Here is a 13,410-nt window from a genome sequence, read left to right on the forward strand (position 1 = left end):
AACTACTTTAAGTAATTTCTCGAATCCATTATCTTTTTCAACTTGCTTGCAATATCTCCTTTAGCATTATTTTTGTTTTGAATTATATGCTTCATAAATTTCAAGTAAAAGTATTTTGAAAAATAATGTGTTTGGTATGACAAAAAAGTATCTATGAATTTTTTTTCTCTAAGCATAATTAATAAATGAAGAATATTTAAAAAAATATGATTTAGTTGGAGTAATTAACATTAGTGAAGATGAGTAATATAAAACAAAAAAAGAACATGTCTTAATGTGTCATAGTTTATACATTACCATATAAGTTGTAAGTATGAAATAACAAGTCTGAGATGACAACCAAATAACTTCGAAATACAGTATTGACTATAAAATTACTTTTTTCTTCTAATCCCTATCATTTCACCTACTTTCTATCCACCTCTCTCAGATCATAGGCGCAATACACTTTTTCGTAGCATCACAATAAGTGTAATATGCAAAATAATAAAGTAAAGATCCGCCAAGCACACAAAAGCAGTCGAAGCCAGTTTCCAGTAGTATTTTTTGAGTTTTATAATATTCTCTGAATTAACAAACTTTTAGGATCGGGTTATCACGTCATTAGCGGATAATATCGGGTCTAAGTCCTCTCCCACTGTAACATGTCCATTTTCTCTTGGTTCTTTTTGCAGTGTCTCTAACTCCAAAGTTGATTTTGCCCTTGCTACTATAGCTCTTTTCCTAATGTCCAAATTACTTTTGCAAGACTTCATTCTGCTGAATTTGATGTGCGTTACCAAAAGGCAATGCCAAATTCCAAAGTAAAGGCACCAATGATCAGCCAGGTGAATACTTTAATATCGAAAATTTGAGCACTACGTTTTGAAAAATTAACACTCCTCTAAAAAATAGGAGCACAAAAGTGATTTGGCCTACGAATGAGTTGAAAATCTCGTCTGCACGCTTCTCCATGTCCATAATATAAAGATATAGTTGGATCGGTGTTCCACAGTGATCAAGGCATCAACATTGGTTGTCAAAGCCTTAGGAAGATCCGGAGAATCACCAGCACCGACAACAACTAGTAAAGGATGAAGATTTCTCTTATTAGATGTGAATTTGATCTAATATTTAGATTATAAATTCATTATATAATTTTTGGAAATGCGTATATCATAAGTTAACTTTTGAGAATGAGTTACAATCATAATTTATTTTAATATTATATCAGAGAAAAATGGCTAAAATGTACTTTACACTCTAGAAAGCATAATTAATAAATGAATAATATTAATAAGAAAATAGTGCATTATCTCATTTCTAGTAACTAAATTATAGTCTCATTATATGGTTTTGAGAGATATTCACCTCATAACCCAACTTTTAGATTGAGTTACGACTATGATGTATTTTTTAATATGGTATCAGAGCAAGGTGACTAAAATATATTTTGCACTTTAGAACGCATAATTAATAAATATTACTAGTAAGCAAAAGCAAATCCTCATCTTAAATGTTAGTGTTTCTAATTTGTTAAGTATAACAAGTTAAATAATAAGGCTTCTTAAATAAATTAATATCATAATTTTATATCTCTTATTTAATTCGATATGTAGGCCGTAGTTTCACTGTTATATGGTCTTGGAAGAATTTTACCTCGTGCATTAACTTTGGAGTTGTGTTAAACTTAAGATTCATTTTCTAACATGTTATCCAAGTTAAAGCTAAGACAGCTTTACATCGAACTTCAACCTAATTATTGTAGTAAAAAATTTTGTCAGGTAAATTTGAGAGAGACAAAAATTCGGGGGTTTATCAAATTCCATCAAATTACTATAATTTCTTTATTAATCATGGTTAAGTAATATAAATTTATATGAAAACACATATTACATATTTAGTGGTGTAATGTAAACATTCGATGCGAGTAATTTTTACCAAAAATATCTACCATGGAGATGGTTATTCAAGAGAGAGTTTTTATTTATTTGCCTTAATTTTCACACCATGTTTGAAATGTTCCTTTTCTTGGAAGGAAGCAACGCATTTGGCTTTTCTTTGTCACTTGGCAACATTCATTATGTAAACTTTCGTAGTTAAAACATTCCGTTCACGAGATAAACGCACAAGTTTGATTAGCTATCACTTGTGCAGATTAAACCTCTTTAAAAATAAAATTTGTGAAGTATTTTTTTAATATTTTTAATTTACACTTTCTTTTTATATTCTTTTTGGAATGTGCTCATCTCCACTAATGATGCAAATCAATTAATTGAATCATGTTAAATTTTTGTGTCTTCTTAGTATATATATTTTCTTTGTTAGTTTATCAATATTTAAAATTTGCTTTATTAGCTTTCATAATATTCCGTTTTTTTAGTTTCACATGACCCATCACTATTCTTAGTTTAATAAATATTGGGGGCCGATATTATATTCTATATACTACATATGTTCAGCCTTAAACGTGGATCACACGCAGTATAAACCTCGCATGCAGGAGAAGACATCATTGTTTTCATTTCCTCGTCAAAATTGAAAAACAAATATCTGTTTAAATATAATTCTCCAACTTCAGTAATTACAACAATATTTTGTTCATGAGAAATACCAAAAGAATATCATATCATACAACCAAACTATTTTTATATTGAACACAAATCATCTCATGTTGTATTCTAATACTTAATGTTTTCTACCCATTTTTATTCTATTGTAACATTTACACCTACTAATAACCAATACCCTATTAAAAATTCTATGTACTTAATTACACAAAAGAAACATTGAAAATCAATTCATTTGGGGACATTTTGGAGAGACAGCTGAAATGTTGACAAAATTGACATGATTGCAAACAGCTTTTGAAGTTTCACCATTTTCCCCAACCAAGTTTACATTCTGCAATAAAATTCCTTGACATGGAAAGTTTTTGCTGCAATCAAAATTTATAGCTTCATTCGTCGCGCTTGTGCCTTTGATGTTTAGATAAATCACATTTTTCACTTGAACTGCTGAATCCTATAATGAATAATCAATAAAAGATAATTAATAATTAATACTATCAATTAACTTTATCTCCAATCTAATAGTGTTTTGTTGTAAACTACAAATTCAGATTCGGGTGATTTTGACCATTTAAAGGTTCTTGTGGGGAACTTTTGGATTTTTAGAAAGTTGAGGGTAGAAATTGGTTTTGGTATAGTTGGATATTGGAAAATCAAACGGGCGTAGCAAATTATATTGATAGTGTAAAAATTTATTATAATGTTAGTATATATTACTTGATTTATTTTTTCCAGTTTAACTTCTATATATTGGCATAAGTAGTAAAATACTCTGATAGTGCAAACAAATTTGAACGGTTAATTTATATAAGTTAAATCCCATTTTATTTATTTAGAAGAATTAACCTAAATAGCCGTCTACCTAACCGCTTAAACTAAAAATAGCCGACGATTGTATAATATATATGTGTAAATCATGTATACTATATGTATACATATGTATAATCTATGTATACCGACTAAAAAAAGTAAACAGTGAATCTAACCGGCTCTTTGCGTAAAGATCCCTATTATTTACCTGTTCTTTGCATGGAGAATCTTGATCACAATAGTTTTGGTCTATAATAATGGGGGTTTTAACACCATTCATCACCACATTTTGAAATTTGATGTTATTTGCACTTCCAGATCCTCCCTGCATTCATAAATCAATTATATATAAACCAGCGTCGTCTTTGTTAGGGAGTATTTTTTACCCTCCTATATGAAACTTTCCTACGCGAATTCGGATATAATTGAGTTCCAATGCATATACCGACATCGGTTGGGAAACAAAAAAAAATGTCTAACCAACTCATGCACATAGATAAGCAAAGTATTTTCTTAAAGAATGTTAAAATATGTACTGGTAAAAAAGGTTAATTAATTTACCTGCCAAGTCTTGATCCTAAGTCCATTTGTAGTTCCAGTAAGCTTAGCTCCATACACAAAAATATTAGACACATGAGCTTCTGAATTTCCATCTCCCAAGCTTCCAATACTAAGCTCACCAACAAGGAAAAAGAAAAATAAACCAGCAAATTACACAATTAGATTGTAAAATTTCCAAAATAATCTGAATAATTAAGAAAAAAAGGTTGGTGATTGTACTATTGAACTTTAAGTTTATTTTCAGTACCTTATTCCATGACCTGGTCCACAAGTAATGTCTTTGGCTTGAACATTTCGGGATCCACTCTCAATTGAGATGCAATCATCACCTGTCCACCAAATTAATTTCCAAAATTAGTCACAAAAAAAAAAAGGCACACCACAATTATTTTATTTGTTTTTGTGGTGGAAAATTGGGTATTTCGGCGTTGTGGGTCCTGAGTTAAAAAAATAAGTTCTAAAAGTATATCTGACTCTATATATTATTAGGCTCAATCGTTTACCATGATCATGACAAAAGTTATAGCTGATGGAAAGGGCACAACTATATTTATTAACAAAGCCCACCAGCAAGCGCTATGTTCGATCATGATTCTGACTAGAGCTCGCCACCGAGGCCACCCAGCCGCCTCGTGGGCCTTGCCATAGGCAGGATGTTGGCGTTACCCAAAATCCCCCTCCCAACACGCGCCTCATGCAGCATGTTGCTCTTGGGAATCGAACCCATGACTCATGAATCATTCTTGGATCTGCCATTGTGTCTCTAGTGTGTTTTTCGTTTTGGATTTAACTTACGTCCACTGACAATGTACAACTTTTTATACCATCAATTTAGTTTGATTTGTTATAATATGTTACCCGTCTTGTTTTTCAGGCTAGCACCACTTTATTATGGACTACATGCTGTCTATATATATTGACTAGACTTTTTTAAAATGTTGCAGCGTCCGTGTCAGATCTTTCAAAAATGCACTATTTTTGGAGAATCCGACACGCACCCGTCAACCTAATAATAAATCAAGATATATACCTGTGCCAATGGAACAACTAGAAATTGTGATGTTTTTGGTGTTTGTTATATGGATACCATCAGTGTTAGGGCTATTTTCTGGAGCACTCACAACCAGTTTTGTAACTTCAACTCCAGAGCATCTCTCAAATGAGACATGCATTTGTTGTGCATTTTCTATCTTAAGTTCCCTCACTTTCAAGTTGTTGCAGTTGTAGAATGTTAGGGCCTGCGACAGAAGAAAAATTATTCTAAAAAAATCATAATTTAATTTACACAAAATAATCGGCCGGAGTTATTTTTTACTTTTCCTACCTAGTATACATATACAGATTATACATTGATCATAGACAATTTTATGCATATATTATACATTAATTATATATCACCTGACTATTTTGTTTAAGACCATAGTGGCTAGATTGTTCACATTTATAAGAGAAAGTAAGCTATATGCAGGGTAATGAATTATTTTATTTTATTTTATTTATTTCATACTCATTGTTCGTTTATTTATTTTATTTTATTTACTTATAATTTTAATCCTACTTAATTTATCGTGACCAGCAAAATATGGTCTATAAAGCTGGTAACATATAGTATAATTTTTACCAGGACATTTTCTACAAAACCTTCTGTTTGATTAGTGTGCTTGGTATGGCAGAAAATGTTTTCAGAAATTGTTTTTTTTTTTTTGCAAATAATTATTTATTTTGCTTGATTGTCAAAAACTCTCTTGAATTTTAATCAATTAAAGAGAGACTGGTAATATTAACTCTATTATCATTAATCATTATGTTCTTTGACAAAAAAATAAATAAATAAAAATTGAATGAACGTACCGTGGGTGCATGCTTGCACGGCTGCAAGATTTTAAGTAAGAAGAAAAAGAAAACAAAATTAGTTATATCATCAAAACATGATGTCTGACAAAAAAAAAAATAGAATAATAAAATAGTTTAAGTTGTATATATATATTGATAATATAAAAATTGCTTACACTGACGGTGCGTATAAAAATTAAACTCATAGTGAAGGATATTTAAGCATTTGAAAAATATGTTAAGCAAAATAAAATACCAATTTTTTATTAATTTTGCAAGAATTTTGCCACCAAATTTTCCCATTGCCGTTGATAACTCCTTCTCCTTCAACAACCAAGTTTCGAACATTATTAAATTGAAGCCAGTGCCTGCTATCTTTGCTGTAATCCGAAGTCTTATCAGATGCTAATAGAGTTCCAGAAATCTGCATAATATTTCAAAAAAAAATATTGAAGGAAAATTTGCACGCCGCAACATATATATATATATATATATATATATATATATATATATATATAACTAGGGGCAGATGTAGTGTGTTATTGACGGGTTCAGTTGGATCCATAATGTTTTGTGCGGAATAAAAATTTATATGTAAAAACTTATTAAAATTGCAAAAATATAGATATGAACATATAACTTTATAAATATAATGAGTTCAATGCTTAAAACTTTAAAAGTTGAAACCATAAGGTTTAAATCCTGGATCCGCCTCTGTTAATATAATCATATCTCCTGTTAAATATTGGGTTCGGCTAAATCCACCTAATAAGCTAACATATGTCGCTGCATATAGCTAGAGAATATTATTTTATTTTCCTATATAGAAGGATTTAAGTTATGTAAATTAACCATGCTAAAAACTTTTACCACTAGCAATAAATTTAATCGGTTATATAAAAAAAGGTTATTGCTTTATTTTTCGGGCTAACATATTTTGCTTGAAACTATATACTATATTTTATCAGTATACAAAACTTAAACTCCAATACTAGTAGCTCAGTCTAACCTGCATTGAAATGAAAGATTTGCATGGACCAGAAAATTTGATCTGTTTGAGAAGATATTTCTTGTTTTGAGGTACCACAAAATTCACTGCAGCTGAAGACAAACAAACCACTTTCCATGCTTTTTGAAATGCCTGAAATATCAATTTAATACGTTAAGAACAAAAGAGAAAAAAAAAACTGAATAGTTGATGGTGCTAATACATATATATATCGTAGAAGCAACCCCAATCTCTACCCCTTTTTCATCTACATATTCACCATAACAAGCTTCGACGCTTATTCGGTGTTCGGTATTTGTATTAAGTTCCGACTAAATAGAATTATTGTCGCATATGGTTTATTAGACGTAAAAATGCTCCCTACCACGATTTTTTTCATTCTTAGGGCTCGCCCTACTAGGATTTTTCCATTCTTAGGACTAGGCCTACCAGGATTTTTCCATTCTTAGGGCTCGGCCTACCAAGATTTCTTCATTCTTAGGACCCGAACACCAGATCTTTGATTGAGGATGGAGAATTCTATCGGACTACAAACCTTGATGGTTCAAGAAAGAATCCCTCTACCAAGAAGGAAATATTTAACTTATATATACTCACAACGTAAAAACCATCATCGATGAATTTTTATATGTTGTAATAGGTTGCTTGCTCTATTTTTCAAATAACTAGCTAGTTCCACTTATTATGGACAATTACTTTTAATTCAGGTGATCTGACAGTTTAAAAATTCTTTTACACTTTCATTATATAAAAGTTAAACTCATTAGATAAAATATCTCTCCACGACCCTTTTATCTAATACTTTAGGAGTCACTCTTTTCATATTCATCACTATTCCAAAAATAATACTGAAACTTCTTATGTTACGTTTAATGATATGCTTTTACACCATAGAAATATTATAACAAATTTAAGATTACAATTTTTAAGAGTTTGTCTTTTTTTTCTTAACTTTCGAGTTCAATCAAATACCGTCATATGAAATGAAACAAAGGGAGTATACTTATAACTGTTTGAAAGAGTGATTTTTAAAGAAAGATGAAATTTCTTTTGTGGAATTCTAAGAACTTACATTCGTATCATCTGTATTTCCATCACCTTTAGCTCCAAAGCTATCCACATTGATTGTTGTAACCTCAACTGCTTCATCTTTCTCCAAATTCTTGAATCTATTAAATCTACTAATTTGATCATCAAAATTGTTGTTGTTTTCAAGATCAATGGTGTTGAAATAATTAGAAGGATAAGCTTGAAAATCATAACCAAATTCCCTTTCAAGATTCATGTTATGATCTTGAGCTTCTCTTAATATTTCTTCACTTTGGAATTTAATACTGCTACAAGATGAAAATGATATAATAAGCATAAAAATGGTGAATAATACGAAGAGATTCCTTAGATGGGCCATATTGGTTTTTTTTTTTTTTTTTTTTTTTTTTTTGTGAAAGAAAGGACAAAAAGAGTAATTATGGAGGAAAGTATGGGGGGATAAATTATTAGTTAGAGAAAAAAGAGGGTACGGAAATAATTGATATGACAAACTGAGGTGGGGGAGTTTGTCTATTTATAGAATTTAGGGGATTTGTTGGATCCTTTTCATTATGGAGATAACTTATGGTATGGTTTTTTTTATGTGAGAGAGAGAGGTTTAGACGAAAGTATTTCTTGGACAATTTGCTGACTTCGTACCTCCATACTTCCTTAGGAAACAAGATCTGCAATAAAAATGAATTATTTTTAGTTTAAATACTATATTATATCACAGCTCAATCCAATGACACGTATTGTTCGATTTGACGCAATAGACATCACGTGTGTATCCATTGCAGGGGTGAATCTATATTGTCTTAAGGGTGGCCAATTGACCACCCTTCGTCGAAAAATTACACCGTATATATAGGTAAAAAAATTATATTTTAGAGGATATAACACATATTGAATATCCTTTTTCGGAAAATTATTTTTACAGCTTCTTTCAAGTTTGAATACCCTTGAAACAATTCCTAGCTTCGCCACTGATTCTATTTGGCTATACACCATTATCGATCGAGCCCAAAAGGGTGTATACAATGGTGAAGTTATTTTATGCCTTATAAAGATATTCACTTTTCTCTTCCATTTCGACGTGGGGATTCGTCTACGGCATCATATGCGTCGACTTACCAGCCTAGAAGCCTTTCAATCCTTCTTTTTACCCGTCTTTGTCGGTCCGTTGTCCGTCATGAACGTCACATATTATCACCCAAATAAATTTGGCGCCTTGGATGGAATCCTTTTGTCTTAACCAAAGATTTTAGATTTGAGTGTAGTAAATAAAATTATATTAATTTTTTGATAAAATTATTTTCCTATGGACCATCGCTTTGCATGAATCTGAATTAATCGAATCATCCTCTTAACGTTATAGTCATTGCTAGTGCCATATTATTATTACTTCCTCCCCTCGTTCTATTGTGAACACATGTTGCTTGTTGACCAAAGGAAAAAACACACATGTTGCTTTTGAAATAAAAGTCATTTTAAGGATAGCAAAATATTCAGATGTATCACCTACTTGATGTACTTCGTTTTCGAAATTAATAAATAGGCATCATTTCCAGAAGGTTAATTTCATTTATTTAAAAGATGGTCACATGTTACTTGTAGAATAAATCATTAATTAGATGTCCAATTTGTAATTTCCAAGAATGACTAATTAAAATGTCAAGCAAAATTAGCATATTAGTTAAACTTGACTTTTATCTAAAAAATTAAAGAATAAAAGATAGGTCCAAATGATATTAATTTCAGTAAATCCTTTTTTTCGTTTAGAGACAGGGAAAAGATAACTTAAGATAATTACTAATTAAGTTTAAAAAAAATATGGGGAAAAGAAAAACCATAAGCAATGTTGATTTGTCTAAATTGGAAATTCGCATTGCTTGTTTTCTAAAAAAAGGCTGCTATAGTTTATTTTAAGAAAGTTTGTGGTATTTCCTTAGTTATGGGCTTTGGAGTAAACCATTTAGATTTCAATGTCTACCTTATAAATTCCATTTAAAATTCAATATTTTATCCTTTACGTGCATGGATGTGTTTTGTCGTTTATTTGACATCAGAAACTATATTTTGCATGTGTTTGTAATTATAGAATTTAGGTGTAATTAATGAAAAACAATCAACATTGGAATGACATATCAAATATTGGGGATAGGAACATTTGATTAGTCCTAAATAAATTCCTTAATCTCCTTAATCTTAAATCATATTCAGTGACGACGACAAAAATTTCATCAAGGCGATTCAGAAATTACTCTTTTGTATTTATGGAATTCAATGAGATTTTTTTATTTATATATACACAGTATACCTTTTCGACAAAAAAAGATTCAGTTGAACCCCTTTCAATAAACGTGACGTGCCGTTGATCATATCCTCAAGAATTCTTTAGTCTTGACACATGATTTGTTTTTGACAAAATAATCATTTCATAAATAGACAAGAAGTTATGGAGCTACAAAAGGATTTGAATGAACAAACCTTAACTTGTTCAACTTTGGTAAGTTAGTCAAGTGAAAGTAATTAATAACTTGTAGAAAATTAACTTAAAGTTCAAAATTAGTAGTTTGCATTTATCTTCAATCAATAATGGCCATGCATGTAACTGTGATTTAATTCATATTAATCACATTTTTGTTCTTATTGGTTCAGAATTTTTGTGACATTTTACAGTTGTTTTTGTGGTAGATAACTGTTTATCAAATTGTATACTTCAAATTAACCAAACCCCAGATTCATTTCTCTGCCTAATATTGGGATGAAAAAAAAAAGTGCATGGGCTTTTAACTTTTAAAATCAGAACTCTGCACCAGTCGTCACCCCTCACCAAAAAGGCAGCCATTTTGGTAAATATTTATGTTTACAGTAATTAAATATTAATTTTTAGAATTAACAAATTAAAGTAAAAATGCATATTACTTAACCATGATTAAGTGTCGAAATTGTGCATATATTAGATATATCTTATATTCGATAAAAGTAAGTTTTTACTCCCTCCGGTCTACTTTAGTTGATTTTTTGGTCCGCAATATTTGATTTTTTCAGATATCAAGAAGGAATTAACTTATTTTTTCAGATATCAAGAAGGAATTAACTTATTTTTTCAAAGTTACCCTTGGAGTAAAGAGGCTAGGAGTATTTATTGTATTTTCAATGAACAAATTAAGGTTAATATGCTCAATTTCATTGTTAATTAATGCTAAAAGTTGAATTCCTTAATATGTGTAAAAATAACCAAATAATCAATTAAAGTGAACTGGAGGGAGTACCGCATAAGGATTAGGGATTATCTAAAATAGTTTGGCCTAGCTTGACATAAAATTTGAAAATCAACTTGAGTATATTCTTATTCTAAACTACCCCAAAAAACATAAATTCTTTCTTTATCTTCTAAAACCATACACAGGTATCCCTTTTTAGATCACCATTTAGATTTTGTCCCTATTTTTAAAAACTATACAAATATAGCCTTTAGAAAATTACCCTTCCGGACAACGTTAGATTCAGGTCTAATGTTTGCTTGTATATTGCTCAACCTTACAACCAAGAATTAGATTATCCTCTAATGTTTGTAACAACTTACAAAATTTTAATTCTCCATTTTTCGTTTCTGATAAGATTTTCAGTTTACTCATGAAAAAAAAATTAAGATTATGATCTAAAAGGTCCAAAAGTAGCAAACTATACAATTTAGGATTTGAAGAATTAACCTAAATAGCCATCTACCGAACCACTTAATGGATGTATAAATAATTCATAAATAATATATGTATAACTGTGTATAATTAGTATATAATCCACGTATACCGGCTAAGAAAAGTAAATAATGAATATGGCTGGCTATTTGTGTAAAGATCCCTTAGAATTCTGAGTGGACCGACATGGCTAGTAATTGTAAAAATAGCACGGGCTAGCCAGTTTTCGGATTGGTAATTCAAAAATAGCCAGCGTTTGTAAAGTTATTGAAAAATAGCCACTATTTTGCTATAATACGGACCGGTCTAGCATAATATACTGGAGATTGGTACACCTGTGTATGAACTTCCAGCATATTATGTTGGAACTCCAACACGCGGAAAGTTCCAGCATAATATACTGGATATTGGAGCATCTGTGTATGAACTTCCAGCATATTATGCTGGACCGGTATATTATACTGGAACTCTAGTATATTATGCTGGAATATTTTTCGGATTTTGAATAGTATTTTCGTTCAAATTTATCTTTACATAAAAAGTGGCTAAATTTCGATTACTTTTGAAACTGTGGCTATTTTTCAATTACCACTTGTAAATATGACTATTTTTGAATTTCTCCCCTAGTAATTGGGTCGAACCATGATTTGTATGTGGCCCATTTATTTCACTTCGATTGGGGCCAAGGACTTCAATTGATGAAGTTGCAAATATAGAATACAAAATGAGCAAGTCATTACAAGAGAAGGCCAAGAAATTAAAGTTTTGGTGCTATTGGATATGGACATAAGGGTGGCAAGTGGGCCGGGCCCGGTCCTAAGTGGGCCGGTCCTATGCGGTCCGGTCCTAAATGGTCCCGGGCTTCGCGGGCTTATTGCTGGAACCGGCTCGGGACCGGGACCACGAACTAACGGTCCCGGGTTAAATGGGCCGGTCCCGGGCCTAAGTGGGCCTAAGCGGGCCCAAACGGGCCTAGACGGGCCCAACATAAACTTTCTATTTTTAATTTTATTTTATAGAAGTTAGAGAAAAAAATAGTAATAAAGATATATAAGCTATATTCGATTTATATACTATATATACATCTTAAAATATATATATATATATATATATATATATATATATTGTGATGTTGGGTTAGTTTTTGAGCAGGAAGGCAATCGGTCTGTAGTTGGATATTGTGACTCAGATTTTGCGGGTGATCTGGACAAATGAAGGTCAACTACTGGTTATGTGTTTACTTTTGCAAAGGCACCAGTTAGTTGCAAGTCTACTTTGCAGTCAACAGTTGCTTTGTCTACAACAGAGGCAGAGTACATGGCTATTACAGAGGCTGTGAAGGAGGCAATTTGGCTTCAGGGGTTGCTAAAGGAGCTTGGTATTGAACAAAAAAATATTACAATTTTTTGTGATAGTCAAAGTGCTATTCAATTAGCGAAGAACCAAGTTTATCATGCAAGGACGAAGCACATTGATGTTCGGTATCATTTCGTACGAGAAATCATAGAAGAAGGTGGAGTCACGGTGAAGAAAATTCATACTACGGAGAACCCTGCTGATATGCTGACAAAAGTGGTGACTGCGGTCAAGTTTCAACATTGTTTGGATTTGATCAACATTGTTGAACACTAAAGATTGAAGATGAAGACACAACCAAAATTTGTTATTGAGAGAAAATTGAAGATGTGGAATTTTGCCAAGGTGGAGATTTGTTGAAATTGGCAAAAGTACCACATCGGTGGATGACAATTTTGAATGAGAATTTTACCCTATAAAAGGAGGCCTAATGTTTAGGATTTAAACACACCTCCCATTTGCCTTTTATCTTCTTAAGGCATTTGTATCTTCTCTCTTTAGTATTATTTCACTTGTAATTTTGGAGTGGAATAAAATATTGTTTGTGTCCGAGGAAGTA

General features: G+C 31.3%; 1 protein-coding gene across 1 annotated transcript; it reads right to left on the bottom strand.

Annotated features, from left to right (window-relative positions):
• Nucleotides 1-2,517: 2,517 nt before the first annotated feature.
• On the bottom strand, nt 2,518-8,197 carry LOC107805711 (polygalacturonase-like). Its single transcript, XM_016629783.2, has 9 exons — nt 7,835-8,197; nt 6,763-6,894; nt 6,010-6,177; nt 5,772-5,792; nt 4,951-5,158; nt 4,168-4,249; nt 3,921-4,029; nt 3,568-3,684; nt 2,518-3,003 (listed from the first exon to the last, which is right to left on the bottom strand). Exons 1-9 carry the CDS (start codon nt 8,168-8,170, stop codon nt 2,776-2,778), a joined length of 1,401 nt encoding a protein of 466 aa, XP_016485269.1. The 5' UTR covers nt 8,171-8,197; the 3' UTR covers nt 2,518-2,775.
• Nucleotides 8,198-13,410: the final 5,213 nt, after the last annotated feature.

Source organism: Nicotiana tabacum, chromosome 23 (genome assembly GCF_000715075.1).
Source record: "Nicotiana tabacum cultivar K326 chromosome 23, ASM71507v2, whole genome shotgun sequence".
Classification (NCBI taxonomy): domain Eukaryota; kingdom Viridiplantae; phylum Streptophyta; class Magnoliopsida; order Solanales; family Solanaceae; genus Nicotiana; species Nicotiana tabacum.